General features: G+C 34.3%; 4 protein-coding genes and 1 long non-coding RNA gene across 9 annotated transcripts; 2 read left to right on the top strand and 3 right to left on the bottom strand.

Moving 5' to 3' along the window:
* Positions 1 to 1,704: 1,704 nt before the first annotated feature.
* LOC103852303 (NAC domain-containing protein 86) lies at positions 1,705 to 8,630 on the bottom strand. Its single transcript, XM_009129210.3, is given in 7 exon segments — positions 1,705 to 2,190; positions 2,193 to 2,567; positions 2,809 to 2,887; positions 3,042 to 3,419; positions 3,527 to 3,868; positions 3,946 to 4,223; positions 5,129 to 8,630. Coding segments are annotated over 7 exon segments (1,995 nt in total). The 5' UTR covers positions 5,286 to 8,630; the 3' UTR covers positions 1,705 to 1,804.
* Positions 8,631 to 8,876: 246 nt separating this feature from the next.
* Positions 8,877 to 12,141, top strand: LOC103852304 (cytosolic isocitrate dehydrogenase [NADP]). Its single transcript, XM_009129212.3, has 15 exons — positions 8,877 to 9,121; positions 9,598 to 9,641; positions 9,724 to 9,833; positions 9,926 to 9,963; positions 10,036 to 10,113; positions 10,196 to 10,249; positions 10,332 to 10,433; positions 10,534 to 10,619; positions 10,727 to 10,830; positions 10,930 to 10,998; positions 11,087 to 11,202; positions 11,301 to 11,335; positions 11,416 to 11,558; positions 11,633 to 11,755; positions 11,840 to 12,141. The coding sequence occupies exons 1-15, from the start codon at positions 9,073 to 9,075 to the stop codon at positions 11,925 to 11,927; spliced, it is 1,239 nt and encodes a 412-aa protein (XP_009127460.1). The 5' UTR covers positions 8,877 to 9,072; the 3' UTR covers positions 11,928 to 12,141.
* An 865-nt stretch (positions 12,142 to 13,006) lies between these two features.
* On the bottom strand, positions 13,007 to 13,978 carry LOC103852305 (peroxiredoxin-2B). Its single transcript, NM_001301901.1, is given in 3 exon segments — positions 13,007 to 13,392; positions 13,496 to 13,575; positions 13,751 to 13,978. Coding segments are annotated over 3 exon segments (489 nt in total). The 5' UTR covers positions 13,906 to 13,978; the 3' UTR covers positions 13,007 to 13,138.
* Positions 13,979 to 14,264: 286 nt separating this feature from the next.
* On the top strand, positions 14,265 to 16,284 carry LOC117132152. Its single transcript, XR_004455653.1, has 2 exons — positions 14,265 to 15,241; positions 15,341 to 16,284. It is a non-coding gene; the product is annotated as an uncharacterized LOC117132152 (long non-coding RNA).
* On the bottom strand, positions 16,039 to 17,856 carry LOC103852306 (eukaryotic translation initiation factor 3 subunit J). 5 transcript variants are annotated; one of them, XM_009129214.3, is made up of 7 exons: positions 17,673 to 17,856; positions 17,405 to 17,443; positions 17,192 to 17,319; positions 16,996 to 17,111; positions 16,770 to 16,917; positions 16,529 to 16,688; positions 16,039 to 16,397 (listed from the first exon to the last, which is right to left on the bottom strand). In XM_009129214.3, exons 2-7 carry the CDS (start codon positions 17,415 to 17,417, stop codon positions 16,306 to 16,308), a joined length of 657 nt encoding a protein of 218 aa, XP_009127462.1. In that variant the 5' UTR covers positions 17,418 to 17,443; positions 17,673 to 17,856; the 3' UTR covers positions 16,039 to 16,305. The 5 variants fall into 5 exon arrangements, with proteins under 5 accessions (XP_009127462.1, XP_018511670.1, XP_009127464.1 ...); XM_018656154.2 differs by having other exon boundaries at positions 17,405 to 17,461; positions 17,673 to 17,843; XM_009129216.3 differs by having other exon boundaries at positions 17,405 to 17,446; positions 17,673 to 17,826.
* Positions 17,857 to 19,797: the final 1,941 nt, after the last annotated feature.

Here is a 19,797-nt window from a genome sequence, read left to right on the forward strand (position 1 = left end):
GTGTTTAAACACTTATAAGGATCTATTCAACTAGTGAGTTGTATTAAAATGACAAATCCACTTTTATTGAAATGTGATTTTTTTAAAAAAGCTTTAAAATCAGCTGCTAATGAACTTGTCATTTCATAAAGTACTTTAAATTCTTTGTTATTGAACAAAATTTAAGTTGTACATTTTAGAGTGCTTTAAGTGTTCCTAGAATGTTTCAGAGGAGTTTCTTAGCTATAAACTAAAAATTCAAATCTCATGGTTTTAGATAAAAGTCTACAGCGAGTTAACAAAAATCACACAAAATTCTCAAAATTACCTAAAATCATCTAAAAGCTCATTAAAATCAAATCACTTCAAATTTCAGATTGAATACACTCATTTAGAGAGAGAAATATTTTGCAACTTTTTATTATCAATCATTTCAACTTTAGGTGTTCAACCATTACAACTCGTTCAACCATTGCAACAACTAGTATTCACATTTGTAATTATTGGCTAATCATTACAACTCTTGGTGTTAACTATTACAACTCCTGAATGAATCAAGCACTTTTGGCTTCAACCAACCACTTTTGGCTAAACATGCCGGGAAACTATTGAATGAACCAGACAGCTGTTTGGAAGAGTCTACAAAGGGTGCTACTATGCAACAAAAGACTTCCTAGACTGTGGAAAGGTTACAGACCATCATATGCATGGTGCAGCATACTCTTTGGCCGTGAGCTCTTGAAGAAAGGACTGATCAAATCAGTAGGTGATGGCCAAAACACTCGAGTTTGGTCTGAAAAATGGATTTTAGATCCTCTGCCTAGACGCCCTGTTAACAAACAAAGTCTCATTGATTTAAAGTTGAGACTTTCTCAGCTGATAGACAATGTTGGGACTGGAGATATGAATTGCTTGAAGACTTATTTCCGGTGAATGAAGTGGCTAGAATTCTGATGCTATTGGAAGAACACCAGACAGACAAATATGGGCCTTCATAAGACATGGATCCTATACGGTAAAGAGTGGGTACTGGTTGGTATTAAATCATACAGTCACCGAAACCCAACAATCTAACCGGAATGATGTTGTTACCAATGGTCGTAAGTCGCGAATTTGGAAGATTCAGCCTCTTCTAAAAATTAAAATGTTTCTTTGGCGGGCTCTCTCTCTGAGGCGCTGGCAGTTGCAGATCGCCTGAATACGTGGGATATGAATGTGGTGAGTATATGCTGATTATGCCAAGCAAGAGATGAAACAATTAGCCACGTCCTATTTCGTTGTCCTATGGCACAAGAAGTAATTGCAATTGTTGGCATTAACCAATATAAAAATGTTGGTATTAACCAATATAACCTTTAGCATAAGGAGTTGTGGACAATAACAAAGGAGAACAAAAAAAAAACTATTTTTTAATATCGTATCTTAGTTCATAACAAAAGTGAGAGTTTGATTATCTTATCCTATAGAAAAATAATAGGATCAAATATTCTTTTAAGTAAAGTGCTCGCATATATATCTGACTCAGTCATTTCAAATTAATAGTTCAGATCTTTCGGGTTATTAACCTCACAGGTTATGAAGCACCTCAATAAAGCGTCTCCCTGAAAGTCTCAGCTTCATTTGGAGGTTCATCATAATGAATTAGTGTGGTTTATTCTGTGGTTATTTGAGGATCTTCTAGTATGGATAAAGTCAAATATATTCCAATATATGTTCACATAAAAATCAAATTTTAAAAGGTTGATTACCGAGAGGTCATATTGGTTACTAACAAAGGAAGAAAAACTACATTACATGATGTAAAGTAGCACATAATACGTAGATTTCAGACGGTGTAGAAAAATGAAAAAGTAAAAAAGAAAGCAAAGGAGAGGAAAGCCCTCCTAGACATATAGTCCGTAGTACAATAGAAAAAGTGCAAATCCATATTGAACTTCACATTAAATATAAGACATATGGTTGAAACAGTTAAGGTAACAGCAACAGAAAGCCCCAACTTCTTCAACATAAAACTATCTTGAACGCTGAAAACTTTTTCATCAACTATGTTTTTCTCGTTCTTCTTCTTCCAAATATTTTTCTCACTACAGCATTTCGTATTTAGTATTTTTCCCCGATCGTTACAATCTCCTTCACTGCGTTGGTTTTCATTAGAGTTACCTCCTTGATTAGCACAGTATATTAATAAGAGGATATGAACGAAACCAATAAATACGCAAATCTTCTCCACGGTCCAAGAATTTTGGAGACAAAGCTGTCAATTCGCGGATTAATCTGCTTAACGACATGAACCTCCTCCGTTAGTTTCTTCTCATGTCCACAGTTTACGGTACCCGTTGGATTTATGTAAACAATTACGGTTTGAGATGGTACAATCTGTTGAAAGCATGTATTGGTTACCTGACGAGTTGTAACAGACAATCCATGGCTAACCTCAACTTTGTTAACCATCTCAAAACGAGGTGAACTCGTTGCGTCATGATCATTGTTGTTTATCTTGTCCGAATTATTGGCGTTGAGTTCGTTTTCGGAGAACTCAAGTGTGTAAACATCATCCACATCTCCATTGTTGTTAACTCCCTCACCATCTCCAATTAAAAAAATATAAAATTTATTAGTAAGACAAATTCAATAGCTCTATACCTAACTGCATGGAGCTCTACAGCTATAAGAGGGGGCTTTCCATGGAAAATGCAACTCAAAGTTACGAGGCGAGTCTGGTTCTAGGGGAGAAACTAAATTAACTTGGTATGGTCCCAAGCCAAAGGAGACTGAGTAACTCAAAACAGCAAAAGTCAAATTGGAACATATTTTATGAGCAGAAGTTACCTTGATGTTCATGACTATCCGTACGATAACTCCAAATATCTTCTATAGGAACTACTGTGGAGTGTTCTTCAATGAAGCTCTGGAAATTGGAGTACAAGATAAAATTTAGATAACGCACCCTATCATGTTTTTATTAAGAGTTTTATTCAAGAATTAATAAGTTAGAAAAAGGAAAAATATATATTATGTATAAAGTATTTTGCAAGTATTAGAATACCTATGAGCACCACTACCTTTTCTAGTTCCTTGTTTGATACTCCTACCCATCTCAAGTTCTCGACAATTCTCTCTTCCTTAAACCTCCCATCATGCGCTTGCATATCAACAGCCTTCATGTTCGCCTCTACCCATGAACCTGAGGCTTTTTCTCCGGGATAGCAAACGTCTCCCTGAAAGTTTCCGGAAGCAGAAGCAAATTCCCATGAGCCTAGACTGTTGTGTGGCTCGTGAGAAGCTTGAGCTAATGCTATGATCTTGCTCAACATTTGATCCGTGTCATTAGCTACATTGGTTCCCAAATGTTCGCTATGTGCGAGATCTTCAACGTGGAGTGGTGGTGCTGGCGGCAACATACGATTTTTTAGTCTTGCACACTCGAACGCTATCTCGGCCTATTTTGTGCAGAGAATTAGATCAATTAAAGATTAGTTTGAAACGAATTAAAATTTACGTTAGATTTCACATTCTTTAAGATAATATAAGTAAATGATCTTGTTACCTTTGAGGGAGGATATGTGATTGTTCCATATTGAGAACAAAACTGTGACTGTGCTGGGAAGTTATAAGACGTGTCATGCGACATAGAATGACTCCATTTGTTCTCTATCGTTTCCATATCGGACGAAGAAATGTTACCCAGTTGAGTTAATCCGTGATCGGGTGAGACCGGATATCCCGAGTTTTCTAGATTTTCATACATTCCATCAGAATACAAACAAGTACTAGAAGTAGATTTTTCACTATTAGTCGTTGCTTTCTTCCTCTTCATTCCATGATGTTGTTCTTCTAACTTGTTGGCTAAAGCACTCTTCTTGAATACTCGACAAAGTGCATACGCATCCTGAAATGTTTATTCATTCATTTAAATTATAATAAAATTGTAAGAGAATATCATCTTTATGATGTTTTGTTATCTACCTGTATGCCGGACTTGGAGTCGCATTCTTGCTCTTCAAGACGGTACTCATGCATGACCCAATCGGTACGAGAGCCGTGAGGCGCTCGTCCTCGATAATAAACTAGCGTTTTCTTTGTTCCGACAGTCCGCGAATGGGAAGTAACTTTACGATCTTTTCCTGTGGCTTTCCAGTAACCTGCTTTTGTCGCCCGGTTAGTTCTGGATCCATTGGGATATTTCCGGTCTCTGGGACTGAAGAAAAACCATTCTAGGTCTTTACTTGGGAGCAAGGACTTCCCTGCAAATTTTACAAATCATATTAAGAGAACATATGAATTAGGTCTATTCAACAATAACTTTGAATACACTTAAGGTTCTTAATATGAGAATCAAAAAGACTAAATAAAAGACGAAAGGAGAACACTTTTTTATAAAACAAAAGTTGAGGGTGAATGAGAAGCTTCCGAAACCCTAAAGCATGCCAAATCTTAATTGTGTTACTTTTTTTCCTTTTTTGTATCTTCTTACCTTTTTGACTCGGTCTTCCGAATTTGTCTCACTATCCACCGCATCTCTCGGTTTTTTACAATCCTCTTAAAGAATAAATGTAAGGGTGGGTCCATTTAAGTTTTATTCCAATATAAAGTTGGCATTGTTTTATTTTATGAACTATAAAGTAGGCATTGTTTATTATTTTTAGTTAATAAAGCCTTCAAGTTCGATGCGTGTCTGGAGATACATAACTTGGTACGTAAACAATTTTTAAAAACTAGAAACTAGTGTTGGAAAAGAAAAAAAAACATATATATATATATATATAACGTAACGAAATGTCTCTTCTGATCCTAGGGCTATTCTTATCAATAGATATGTTCACACAGTCACACTATGTAGTTTTTTTTTTTTTTTTTTTTTTTTTTTTTTTTAGTTTTTATAAAATGAAGTTATTCTGAAGTCCAAAAATCGATCTTGCAATGATTATCAATTAGATGATTAATGATATATATGAAAAGCAACGAGACAGAGTTTTTTTTCTTTTGCTATGCTATATTGCCTCAAATATTAATTCCTTTTTAGAATGAGATAAACATGTCCATGTATAAACGATGTAGACTTTTAAATTGGTATTTTTCTTGATCCAGACGATAACAGTGATTTGCATCTTAAGAGAACAATAATAAGGGGAAGAGAGATTAATAGTACCGGGTAAATCCCAGGGCTCGCATTTGTAAAGATCAATCTCGGGAATTATCTCTAATTCGATCGTCCGGCCATTAATCTTTCGTTTGAGGTAGTAGATGACAAGCTCTTCGTCTGTTGGATGAAACCGGAAACCAGGAGGCATTGAAACAGGAGCCATATCTACTTCCTCGCTAGAAGCTAATGATAAAGAAATATATTAAAGAGATAAATGTGAACATATATAGAACTTGCGAGTTGAGAGAGCAAAGGAGAAGGAGAGTTGGGATTATAAAGAGAGTTATATAAGAAAAAGAAGCGTAATATAAGGGTTTGAATTCGATCGATCAACGATGGAACTGTAAGAAAGACAAAAAGAGATTAAAACTATGTAAAGAAGCTGAAAAAGCATTTTGAGTCGGTTGCCAATTGCAAACCCCACAACATCTTTTGCACTTTATCTTTTCTTTTACTTTAATGTGTTTATTTTATCTATTATTTTATATATTTTCCGCGTAAATTTGATTCTCATTAAGCTTTTTCAGTTAGATGTTAAACATATTAGAAAAACACGTTAACATAAGTTTCAAAATAAAAAAACGTTAACATATAAATAGTTTTTTCTTTGTTTATACATGCGTTAACTTTGCGGGCATGAACATTTTGTAATTACTTATTAAAGTTAATACATTATTTACTAACTAAAAGACTATTATAATACATTATTATATATAATTTATTTTTGTCAACCAATTATTATTTATATTTGCATTTGAACATTTTTATGTATATTTTTAAAAAAAATTATTCGTACATTATATTTATTATTAATAGGTCAATCTTAAAAATCATTCAATATTCCCTTTTCAATTATATAAAATTAATACTTCATTAAGATTTAGTAATATGTGTTTTCTATTTTTTTAACAATTATTAATGATATTTTCCAGATAACATAGTATATATATAAATTATCTTTTTTATTTTAAAATATATATTTGGATTTTAGATAATAATAATTATTATTAGTTTTAATCACTTGTCTAATCAAAATAATTTAAATTCTTTTTTATTTTGTAGGTAATTTATATATTTTATTCATTAAGGGAATAAACGATATTAACCACTCTAACTTTTAACGTGAGAGCTCGGATTCGAAAAATCACTTCGCAAATAATATAGATATGTAAGTAATACAAGTAGAAAATATTTTTTAACACAATATAATTTAATAAAAATATAATTTTATTGCTTCATAATTATATTAAATATAAAAATATATATATTAAATACTATTTCAGTTTATTTTTTTTTAATCTGTATTATGAATTTCCGTAATGAACTGTTATAAATATTTGCATTTATTTAAAATAATTCTGATATATAAAACTGTTATTGTTAAATTTATTTAATGTAAATTGATTGATTTCAAGATCTTATATATTTTAGAATTTAATCTGTTAATTGATTTATTTTATATTAATAAAAATATTTTACAATTTAAACCTTCAAATAGTTAATTTTTAACCTAGGAGAATAGGGAGATGGTGTTTTACAGATAGGTCTTGGAAAGATAAAGAAATTTTTTTCTGGTCATGGTTGGTATACTACACTTGAATGTTTTGATGGATTGATGGAGGCCGGAAACATAAGAAATAGTATATCTGCACTTCACACGAAATTTGAAGCCTTTATATATATGGCCAATGGAATGTATGCGAAATCTACGATAATTTCACCTAACGTTTGCGGCAGATTGTTTGCAACGGGTGAAAAGGGTTTTGGAACTAGAAGAATGACCGCTGTTGCATCCTATCTCGAAGAAATACAACAGATGAAGGTAAGTTTCATAACATTCATGATCGCGCATGTACCCGGACTCAAAACAAAAAGGCGGATAGTCTTGCACGTGGTGTTTGTATCCAACCGTCTCAAATTGTCTACATTGACACGGAGTCCCATGTTTGGTTATAAGAGTCTTAATCGAATCTGTTTATTCTGATGACAAAAAGATACAATTTTAACTATTATATTGTTTAGAAACATGAATAGTAGTATTTAAAACATGAACATATGATCGTAAGGTACTTTGGATAAAATCACTTGTTCAACATGTTGTCTTTGTAACAATGGTGCAGAGTCGACAAATCATATGTTCTTCCAGTGCGATTCTCTAGAAAGATTTGGAGTAATCTCACGAAAGGCATGCTCGGACACCACCACACCTCTGAGTAGTTGAATACTGTCTAGGAACTTGCAAAAAATGACTTGGACTGCCAACGGTTTTTCCTTATACACTATGCATTTCAGATCACAATTCACTCTGTCTGGATGGAAAGAAATATGCATAGCCATGGAGACCCCCCCCCCCCCTCCTTCCACGTTTTCCTCGATCCACAAGACAGTTGACAAGAACATTCACAATCGCCTCTCTCTACTGGTGAACTCCCGAGAGAAGAAGTACGAGGGAATACATCGTCTTTGGTTAAACACATGTGTTTAAGAAATGAGTTTTTGTAAATATTAAGATTTTTTCACCATCGTTGCACTCATTGTAAAACAGAGCTTTTGATGAATACAATTAAACATTCGTTCCAAAAAAAAAACATAACATTTAAATACTCATAATATGTGATTTGATTTTTCCGAGAAGTGGGTGACGTGCTCTAATCATGGAGAAGTTTGCGAGCTGATCCAAGTTCGAGGAATGGATGACGTGTTCCAAAGGAGATGAAGTATACGACATGCTTCGAGCGGGTGAAGATCACTGAGAGAGAAGAAATGGGCGATGTGATCCAAGCCCTATGAACAGTGCCGTGCCTCAAGTGTTACCAAAAGGGCTTTTGCCCCTGACCCCCAAAATAAATAATTTTTTTAGGGCCCCCAGATTTCTAAAAATATTTAGTAACATATTGGTTTTATTTAATTGTTTACCCATTCAATCCATGTTCGATCTTCTTAAATTTCTGGTAGATATTTTCCAAAAAAGAAATTTTACTTTATTGTCACTTTTCCAAATTTCAAACAAGAAAATATCGTTGTATATGTCAAATTTCTAATAAAAAAAAGGAAAAAGTGTAAATCCTTTAACCTTTATAGATTCCTAAATATTTTACATAGAATCTCATATCAATCTATTTTTCAAGCCAACACACGTCTTTTCTCTTTCTTCTGTATACCAACAATTGTCTCCTATTATGTCTTAGTACTTTCAAGTTATATATGAAGAAAAATTATGTCTTAGTATTTTCAAGTTATTGTTTTAGTTTTTTTTTATGTTTTCAAATATATATTATACTTTTGACAGGAAACTTTTTTTATAAGAAGCCCCATTTTTATACTCGCCCCAAGCTCCATTAAACCTTCGCACGGCACTGCCTATGAATGGGCATCGTGGTTCAAATGAGAGGAAATGGGCGATGTAGTCCAGAAAGAGAACTCAGTCTCATCTTTTGTCTCGTCTTTTCCGTTATGCATTGATGGTTAGTTGTTTTGTTTTCCGATATATTTTTATATAAAAACTTTCCAAAATTAGTTTTGCAAAAGTAAAATGAACATATTATTTTTAAAATCCAACATTATTGTAATAATATAATTTGATATTGTGATTAAACATATTCTACCAAGAAAATTCAGGAGAAATACATTTTTAAATGCACAATTTCGTATCTACATCATACACCCCTCATTCCATTCCAGAACAACTGGGCAGTATATCCAAGAAATGAAAGAAGGGACAAAACTGGAATAAGTAATAATAATGGGGTCCAAAAATAAATTTCCGAAATCCTAAAAAAGGAGAAGCATAAATAGAACCTCCCTCTCCCCTGCACACCCCTTTTCACCTACTCCACTCACCACCATCGACCATCTCTGTCTCCCGCCGGGACCACTTCTCTCGTTTGCAGATCGCCGAAGACTAGAACGTCCAATCCGATCGTCTGGATCCGTAAATCTAACGAAAAAACATGGCCTTTGAGAAGATCAAGGTTGCAAATCCCATCGTCGAGATGGATGGTGAGATGAGATCTCTCTCTCTCTCTCTAGATTTTCTTTAGTTCAGATCTTTTCGATGCGAAAATGAAAAAAACGTATTACATTTCACTTGCCTCGTTTTTATCGAAGTTCCGTTCTTTCGTTCTGATCTGATAGCTAGAAGACAAGCGTGTGCAAACTAGTTTTTACTTCCATGCTAGATTTGGTTTTTGTGTTTTTTTTTCGAACGTGCCTTACGTTTCAGTGTCAGGAGATTTTTATATTGCTGAACTATTTGATCTACATAGAGGAATAGCTTCGATGTTTGTTTAGAACACTCTCAGAAAATTAGACCGGTGTGTTCATTGTTCTGTCTCTTCGTAATAGTTTCATATCAAAAAAATCTGATTTTTCAGCTATTGTTTTAAAAACAAAAAAACAAAAATAGCTATTGATTTGTTTTTCGTGTATCTTTTACTCACACTTTATCCTTCTCGTTGGTCTTGTGTAATAATTAGGTGATGAAATGACACGAGTTATCTGGAAGTCCATCAAGGATAAGGTACAAGAGCTCTCTCTACCCACGCCTTCATTTTATTTTCGCATTTATGTTTTTAAATTTCGTTTGCTTAAATGTTTTTCAGCTTATTACCCCTTTCGTGGAGTTGGATATCAAGTACTTCGACCTTGGCCTTCCTCACCGTGATGCTACTGATGACAAAGTTACTATCGAAAGCGCTGAAGCCACTAAGAAGTATGTGTTTCTTACTCTACCTTATGTTGCATCTCTTCTGCTATACTCTGTGGAATATTTATTAATCTTTGATGCTTATAATTTCGTTTTAGGTATAATGTTGCAATCAAGTGTGCCACCATCACTCCAGGTCTGCTTTAACAGATATATTTGTTTAGCTGTTGAGTTTCATTTTACTAATTATTGATTTTCTCCACCGCAGATGAAGGCCGTGTCACTGAATTTGGCTTGAAGCAGATGTGGAGAAGTCCAAATGGAACCATCAGGAATATTCTGAATGGTAAGAAACTCACAGTTATATGTTTACCCTGTCCAATATCATTCTATGTTGCCTTACACTTTGTTTGTCTTTTCTCTCACAGGAACTGTATTTAGAGAACCAATTATCTGCAAAAATGTTCCCAAGCTTGTCCCAGGTAATTTATTGACAATGGTCTACTTCCATTTACATTTTATATTGCCCAACGGGTTCTGAGAATGTGTCTTTGTTTTCTCCAGGCTGGACAAAGCCCATCTGCATTGGAAGGCATGCTTTTGGTGATCAGTACCGTGCCACTGATGCTGTTATCAAGGGTCCAGGAAAACTGACTATGACTTTTGGTAAAACTTACTACTCTCATTTGGGACTGGCATTGTATAATTTTGAAATCTCTTTTCGTTTCTTCTTTCCAATATAAGCTGTAATTTCTTTGATTTTCAGAGGGAAAAGATGGGAAAACTGAAACTGAAGTGTTCACATTTACCGGTGAAGGTGGTGTTGCTATGGCCATGTACAACACTGATGAGGTATATAAGTAAACATTTACACTCTCTTCCAACTACAGTCAAACTTGTTCTTTTGGAGATTGACCTCACAGATCAAATTATATATTTATGTTTCCTTTTAAATACAGTCCATCCGTGCTTTCGCTGAGGCATCGATGAACACGGCTTATGAGAAAAAGTGGCCACTTTATCTCAGCACAAAGAACACCATTCTTAAGAAATACGATGGCAGGTATGTGGACAGTTAGTTTCGGTTATCTTTTACCATATATCATTTTGCTCTACTCATATCCATATTTGATGTTGGTTGCATTTGTGCTTTACTATGAAGATTCAAAGACATCTTCCAGGAGGTGTATGAAGCCAGCTGGAAATCAAAGTATGAGGCTGCTGGAATATGGTGAGTCGACTCTTAGTTTTTTTCTTCATCCTTTTCTTGTGTATGTTGGCTTTTGATCAAGGAGGATCTAAAAGATTGAACTGGTTAGGTATGAACACCGTCTCATTGATGATATGGTGGCTTACGCTCTGAAGAGTGAGGGAGGCTATGTGTGGGCATGCAAGAACTACGATGGTGATGTCCAAAGTGATTTCCTGGCACAAGGTTTGTGTGATGCTGATAAATGAATATGCCTTAAGCTGTATTTTTTTGGTATTCACATAGATATTGTTAGCTTAATAATTTCTTAAAAATGTGTGTAGGATTCGGGTCACTTGGATTGATGACATCTGTTCTGGTAAATAACATGACACATGTTCCCTTTGAGTTGCTGATTCTAAGTTTGTGCTCTTACCACGGTTGTGTTATCTTGATTAGGTCTGCCCAGATGGAAAGACGATTGAAGCTGAAGCAGCTCATGGAACGGTAACTCGTCACTACAGGGTACACCAGAAAGGTGGGGAGACCAGCACAAACAGCATAGCCTCCATCTTTGCTTGGACACGTGGACTTGCACACAGGTAACGAGAAAAGCATCCTTAAGGAAGATGATGATTATATATAAAACGAATGAAAAGATCTGCTGTTTGAACAGGGCAAAGTTAGATGACAACTCAAAACTCTTGGAATTTACCGAGAAGCTTGAAGCTGCTTGTGTGGGTACAGTGGAGTCTGGAAAAATGACGAAAGATCTTGCACTCATCATTCACGGCTCGAAGTAAGTCACAAAGACTTGTTCATTCCACGTTTCTGATCAAGATTGGTTCAGTTGATTTATGATTTGTGTTCTGTGTTTTTCCAGGCTCTCAAGGGACACTTACTTGAACACAGAGGAGTTCATCGATGCAGTTGCAGATGAGCTCAAGACAAGACTTGGCGTCAAAGCTTAAGAAGTTTGGGTCAGTTCCTCAGTCATAAGTGTCTTATTTGGTGGGTTTGTGAGAGTGGAAGAAAGAAATAAAAGAGAGAACGTTTACTTAATGGGAATAATGAGAACGATTTGTTTCATCTCCTACAATATTTTCCAAACATTGTGACATGCTTCCTTTTTTTACTTTTGAAATTGATTTTCGAGACTCTTTTCATTGATTCGAGTTGATGTTATTCCTAAGTGCATTGATATATATTGCTGTATGTCGTGATAAGAAGGTAACGGCGGTGGTCTTCTGATAAGGAGAAACATAATCTGGCGTGGAAGAAATTGCATGGGATAAAATTACAAATCCTGGGAAAAAGAGAAGAAGAGACCTCAGATTTAGCTTTGATTTCAAAACAGAGCTGGAACCAGTTAAAAAAAAAAGACAACATTAACCAATGCTCTAATATTAAGCCGGATACCAGAGAATTGTAACCAACTCCTGGAAGTTAGAAAGGACTTGTGTTGTGATGTGAATATGTTTATCAGTGGATGATTTCAAGGTTTTTAGAACTTTCTTTACTAATTTTGTCAAAACAAATATCCATTATTTTTTTTAGGTGAAGAAATGCAATACGTCTTTCGGGTTTAGTGAGTTTTAAAGTTCGTATAATGTTTTTTTGGCAGTTTTAAGAACACAATCACATAGATTTAAGCTTTTCTCCTTCAAAGTTAAATTTGGTTTTGTGAAATATTGTAGATGCAATTTTGGGAAGAATATTTATGTTAATTTTTAAGAGTTTTCAATGAGTGACGAGTATGTAAAACTCAACTTAATAACACACAGAAACATGATTACTCTACCATAATGCAGATGAAGAGAGCATGACACCAACTAACTTGGCGAGTGTTACGGACAATAGATTGCCAAGTAATAAAAAGCATGATACCAACAATTCTATCACAAATCTCGGGTAGCCTAACTCGTAGGTAAGTTTAAGGTATTTGTCCATGTCATAGTCTCGACCAGAATGCAAATATTTGGTATGCCACACTCAAATTTATGAATTACTCAATTTTTTTCATAAATTCGACAACAAGAAGAGCCAATAGTTTAATATTAAATAAGCAACTTAAACCGCTTTATTATTATGCCTAATTTATCGTCACAAATCAGGCCAGAGATACACTCTTTACTACTATCACATGCAGCGGTTCTTCATACACACAAACGATAAGAGTTTCTTAGAGAGCCTTGAGGATATCATCGGCGCTGGAAACTGTGAACTCGCCGCCAGATTCAACGTTTGCAACAGTGACCTTGAGGTTATCAATCAACAGAGCAAATCTCCTTGACCTAACGCCAAGACCCTTGTCCTTGAGGTCGAGCTCGAGTCCAAGAAGCTTCGTGTATTCTCCTGAACCGTCTGCCACAAACTTCACATGCTTGTTCTCTGGGTACGTCTTCCCCCATGCCTTCATCACAAACGGATCATTCACTGCAACAAATCAATGCAAAATGGTATCGTTGTTACAATCAGACCAAACATCATATACTTTTGAATATGATGAGAATACACACACTATTTTATCAACACTCACCACTAAAGCAAATGATCTCGTCAACACCCTTTGACTTCAGCTCCTCTGCTTTCTCGATGAATCCAGGCACATGCTTCATGCTAATCCAGAGAAAAATAAAACACAAGTCAACAAGATTCATCAGCTTATATAGATCTCCACTGACATACACAACTCATATAGATCTGAAACCCCTAATCTCAGAGACAAGATCTGAAAATCGAATAAGTCTCCCAGATCTATTACAAGGAAAAGGTAGTGTGGGGAGGAGTTTACCTGCAGGTGGGGGTGAAAGCACCAGGGACACCGAAGAGGATGACCTTCTTACCGGCGGCGAGGGAGTGAACGGAGACAGTCTGGAGCTGATCGTTCTCGTCGAAGAAGGAGATAGATCCGTCAGGTACAACATCGCCAACAGCAATCGGAGCCATGGAGGAGGTCGGCGGAAAGGGAGTGCGGAAAGGTATAAAGAGTCTTGTCGGAAGTGATAATGAAACGCTGTCTGAAGAGTTGGACTTGAGAGGAAATTAGTTATATAGGAGTTTGGGTAATTAATCTGCCCATCCGTAATTAAATTTAACCATTGACTGTCACGTAAAATTCTATTGGCTCTCACTTTATGATTCTTGACCAGTACTCAAAATTAATACTGTTCCAAAAATACAACAATAAGTTCTTGGTAGTCAAACCTAGGTCTCTTGGACATTTCGGGTATCGGTTCGGATATGTCACGGATATTTTGAATATCGGATAATTCAAATAGAGAACTAAAAGATCCATTACCACCTTATCTATTTTCGGTTCGAATAGTACACTATAAACCAGAAAATAGCCGGAAAACCGGTTCTCATTTGGTTTCGGTTTGGTTATTTCGGATAGTTCCGGTAATTTGGGTTAAATATCAGATATTTTGGATAAAATATCAAATAATAAGAATGATTCGGATAAAATCTCAAATATTTCTGATTATTTTAGATATTTTGGATAAAAATATCCGGATACTTTCGAATGATTTCGGGTAGGTCGGATTTTTTATAAGAATTTAGTTTTCTTCAAATATTTTTGATACTTTTAATATATTTTTAAATTATAAACATATATTTAGTTATGTTATATATATATATATGTTATATATATATATATAATTAATATTTTTATATATTCGAGTATTTGTTCGATTTTGGTTCGGTTTCAGTTCGTTTGATTATTTCGGATATAGAAATATATGAACCATTAGGATATTTGAGAGTTTCGGTCCGATTCCAGTTTCAAATATTTCGGTTCGGTTTCGATTCAGATCTTTGGTTCCGGTTTTTTTGTCCAGGCCTAATCAAACCTTTACAAAATTTACCTTCTTCATTTTTGGGATAACCTGTGAAGAAAAACCGGACAACTGTGAAGTAGATTTATTGGTACTTTAAGGATACATCTGATGTTAATCTCGTTTATGGAGGCGAAAACCCACGATTGTTATATGCTATTTTGATTCTGACTATGCTGGAGTTGTGGACAGCAAAAAATATATGAAAGGTTATTTGTTCACCTTTGGTGGTTATGTGGTTAGCTGGAAGGCGACTCTGTAGTCGCAGTGACTTTGTCTACTACTTAGGTAAAGTATATAGTATTAACAAACGCTGCAAGTGAAGGAAAAATGGCTGAGACGATTGGTTAATGATATCAGGCTACTGTGTATTGCGACAGTTTGATGATATATGCTTAGCCAAAAGATCATATTTACCATAAGAGAACCAAGCATATTGACGTGAGGTATTCCTTCTTGCAAGATGAGAAGCGAACTAAAGTGAAGAAAGTGAGAACTGCATATAATCCTACTTACATTTTCACTAAGTTTGTTCCTCAAAGCAGGTTTAATAATTGCTTGGACTTGTTGAACATCTCGACATGTTAGTCTAGCACGAAGGGTCATATGGTCTGAAAGGATATTTTACCTGAAGAGGCATCTGGTCCGAAAGGAGATTCGTTGATGTGCTTTGAATCTTGATGTTGAATCTAGTTAATGGATTGCATGAAGTACTCTTCATCAAGTGTATTGCATAAGTTGTTGGAAGTTGCATATGATATTATTGGACTTAAAATCTACAAGTCTAATGTGCGGTTTGTATTCTTGTACCCCTAATATGAGTTATACATAGCCTCTAAATAATAAAATTTCTCCTTGCATTGCATGTGGGGGTATGCAACTTAGCGAACCACATTAATCACTGTGTTCTTTATTTCTCGCCTTTATACTTATATTTACGCATATGTTCCTTCACAGAGACCTAGCGAGCTATCTCGGCTTATCCCATTACTCCAATTCGGATTAGCGTATTGGTGACGGTGGGGAGACCTAGCGAGCAATCTCGCGCATCCCATCAATCCAATTCAGATTTGCGTAATGGCGAGAGTGTTCCATAATGTCAGCGAGAGATGAGATACCATAAGCGCATACAATTCCCATGAAATGCATACCTCCAAGAACAACGGTATATAAGTGGGAAGCTATGAAGACTCTGTAACAACAGACCCTCTATATAAGTGGGAAGCTATGATAGAGAGAACCATGAGCAAAGATAAGACATTTGTATTACCATTACACGAGAATTGATTAAAGTATTAGCTTTTTAACCAACAGAAAAGAAACAAAACATGACTCTTTAGAGAATGTCTCCAGACCAAACAGACCAAAACCCATAAAGCAAGACTTCTTTGTTCCAACTATATATATCCCAGAATTAAGAAACTTTTGCTCTTCTTCCCGAGAGATAATGATGAAACAGACGCCAGGCAATCGAAACTGTATTCCCTCACAATCACAAAGCTCTTGTAATCTACATGAAGTCAAAATCGTCCATGGCATCATAAGGACCAGCTACTAGATCGTCATCGGCCTTATCTACAATAAGCTGTTTCTTCTTGCCACCTGATGAAATAAATCAAAAAACCCATTTAATGATCACAAAAAGTTTATCCACACTAACTAATTCAAACCAAATATAAACTGCTATAGTGCTATCAAGAGTGAGTTTAGAAAGTGGTCGTCAGTGCACGTACCCGTCTTCTTTCTACCAGCAGCAGCTTCTTTCTCAGCCTTAAGCTTTTCATTTGCTATTGCTGTAACGGACGAAGCAACATCTTTAACATCTGCTGCCTTCATGTTGGTCACCGAAAGTCTCATGACTGCTTTGAGCAATGCGATATAGTGATAACTTTTCTGCAATACAAAGTATATGATTCTAAGATACCACTCTCCAAAGCCGAGAGAAGAGAGAAGAGATACAGAACGCAACCATACCTCATATGGTGTAAGCCTATGAGAAATCATTTCAGCATATTCCAAAAAATCAGATTCAGACTTGGGGATGAACATGTCAAGGCTTTTCTCTTCACCCTTCGTTCCAAAGAGTTCAGCAGTTGCCCTGTAGTCCGCTTCTTCAACAAGCCTGTCAAAGTAAAATAACATAATGTATAAGAAGAACACGTCACAGCCTTTGGTCATCTGTCTCTTAAATTAACATTACCTCTGCATGCGAAGTTTCTCAGAGAGAGGATCTAAAGGTTCTTCTTTTGGAGCCTCAGCTGCTTTGCCCTTTTTCTCAACAGCTTTCTTCGGAGGAGCAGGCTTTACCGGAGGCGGCTACACGAAAGTAAATTCAAGTTTCAGAAACTTTAAAGGAACAAGAACAAACCAGAGATGATAATGAAGAGTTTAAATACGGGAGCAGGTTGGTCGTCGTCATCATCATCCTCCCAGGAGTCCTTAATCTCATTCTCATCTACATCTTCATCATCCCAGTTGCTTTTAAGCACAACTTTTGCTGGAAGTGGTGCAATTTGTTCATCCTCTGAAATAAAATAAAAAGAACAACTCATTAAATTCCAACAAAACCAACTCAGAAACATATAAAAGACAGGACAGTTAAGTCTTACCCCAGTCATCCATATTTGGTTGTAGTAAAAAAGACAAAGCTGCTATCACAAATCCAACAGCAGAATCAGACAAATAGTAACAATCAAATCCATAACATTTAATGGTAATTTCTGTAACGCAATTAACAGGAGATTCTTTGAATTTTAGGAATACAAGTGGAGTAATGATGTAATCATGCAGAGGGAATTCGAGAAACCCAACCAGAGAACAATCAGTTAGAAAGAAGAAACGTTGAGATCTAGGAGCGTTGCGAAAGCAGAAACATACCTTTCAGCCAAAATCGAGAGAAAAGAAAGGAGGAGGAGGAAGATGAAGACGCGTTTTCGTTGGGATCAAATCTTCCGTTGCTGAAACGATGGGTCAAAAGGAAAGGCTGGTCTCCACGTGGTTTTGTTGGATTTGGAGGTTTCCTTTTTTTTCCCTTAGATTTACTACCTATTTTTAATTTCTTTGTTCGATATTCACCCTTCCTTTTCTATTAAGTTTTTTTCTTTAACTTATTGACAATTTCTATTAAATTATCTTTAACTCAACTCCAAAATTTTATCTAGTGTAATTTTGATATAAAACATCTCCGATTCAACATGATTATTTGAAAGAATTGACTAATTTAAAGTTTTTGTCACAAAAACAGCCTTCAATAAAAAAAAAAACCAAAATAACCCATTTTTTATTTTAAAAATTTTAATTTTAATTTTTAATTTTTTAAAATTTGAAACTCTTTCCTCAAAACCTTACGCCTTAACTATAAACCATAAGTCTAAATTAGTTAACCCTAGGGTATAAATACATTTTACTCTTAAATAAAATTTCTTTTAGTCATTTTTCTAATTGAAAGCTAGCTATTTTTGTGACAAAATTTTAAAAATGATTATCATAAAAAATTTCTCTTAAAAAATTACACTATTTACTGCAATACCATAATATCACATCAAATTTGGTGTTATATTATTCACCACATTAAACCATTCATTTATTTATTAATTAACTAAACGATAAAATATAAAATACATAAAATAATAATTGAAATATTTATAATAAAATATAAAATAAATGAATGGTGTATAATTATTTTATTGTAATATATATTTATTTAATATAATTATAAGTGTTTATATTTTAAATATTAAATAGTATAATAGTATAAAAATAGTTTTGGTATGAAATTTGGTGTTGTGATTGAGAAGAAAAAAAATAGTATTAAATAATGTTATGAATTGAAAATGTCATCTATTCTATTAAAACACCTGTGTGACCCATTGATAAAAGTTGGATCCAACAATTAATGACAACAATACATGCATCCATCATTTTCGAACATAACCACCCCTTTATATAATTTTCCAACGTAACCACTATTCCTTAATAGCTTTAGTTTATCCTTCCCACGCCTAACAAACTAAAGTAACCCCCACATCATAATCACAGCGACAATATAGGGAACCTCTATTTATATCTAATTTCCTTTTTTTACAATTTTTTTCCTACTAATCGGGACCATTATTTACTATCAATTAAATTAGCAACTAATATATTTTTCTGGACTTTACCACCATATTTTCGATAGCTAAATAATATGTAACCTTAATACCATAGTTAATAATCGATTGTATCTTAATAATATGGAGCATGTCTATTTTTTTTAATTATTTATCCAATAAAACAAGAACATTCCAGGAATCAAATCAATTATTCTAAAATCAATTTCGAAATTTGGTCATCTAACTCCTTAGTCCTGTAAAATATACCCTCATATTTTGCAACAATTTTTTTAACTAAAAACTTTTTCTTTCCCCCACAGTGGTTTCTATCGCCATCCTCTTATAAATATTGAAAAAACAGGAAAATAATTACAAAACCCATTAAAATTGGGCCATGAATTTTGATTTACATAACCCATTTATAATTTCTATACAAATTATTATGTGTAATATTATGTGTAATAATGATGTAATTATAATTATATAAAAAATTAAGTAATTCCAATTTATGAAAAAAAATTGCAGTTATTTAATCTATCTATTTAATTACTGTTTTACTAGATGATGGCCCGCACACTTGTGCGGACTAATATATATCCAAATAAATCAAATTTTAACATAATGTTTAATTTTAATTTGATTTGTTTAATTAATTTCAAATATTAAATTAAGTACAAGATATAATTTACTTTATTTACTACATCACAACATAGATAAAATGTTTTGATACTTACAGAATTTTTTATTTATTCTATCACCAAACCACACATATAAAAGTATTATCATGATAATAATATAATAAAAATTTATTAATACTGTAAACTAACATAAAAGATAATTCTATAAAACATATCCCCTCTTCATTAAAAATTTAGTCGCATTTTATATGAATTTCCTTTTATCGGAGTTTG

This window comes from Brassica rapa, chromosome A02 (assembly GCF_000309985.2).
Source record: "Brassica rapa cultivar Chiifu-401-42 chromosome A02, CAAS_Brap_v3.01, whole genome shotgun sequence".
NCBI classification, from domain to species: domain Eukaryota; kingdom Viridiplantae; phylum Streptophyta; class Magnoliopsida; order Brassicales; family Brassicaceae; genus Brassica; species Brassica rapa.

Bases quoted from the DNA above. Each gene is read 5' to 3' on its own strand.
- LOC103852306 (XM_009129214.3), bottom strand. The intron at 17,112-17,191 runs GTATTTAAACTC...ACTTTCGTGTAG, and splicing joins ACGACGACCAACCTGCTCCC to CCGCCTCCGGTAAAGCCTGC. The intron at 16,398-16,528 runs GTACGTGCACTG...TTATTTCATCAG, and splicing joins TGCTGGTAGAAAGAAGACGG to GTGGCAAGAAGAAACAGCTT.
- LOC103852304 (XM_009129212.3), top strand. From the start codon at position 9,073: ATGGCCTTTGAGAAGATCAAGGTTGCAAATCCCATCGTCGAGATGGAT. The intron at 9,122-9,597 runs GTGAGATGAGAT...TGTAATAATTAG, and splicing joins TCCCATCGTCGAGATGGATG to GTGATGAAATGACACGAGTT. The intron at 10,114-10,195 runs GTAAGAAACTCA...TTTCTCTCACAG, and splicing joins CATCAGGAATATTCTGAATG to GAACTGTATTTAGAGAACCA.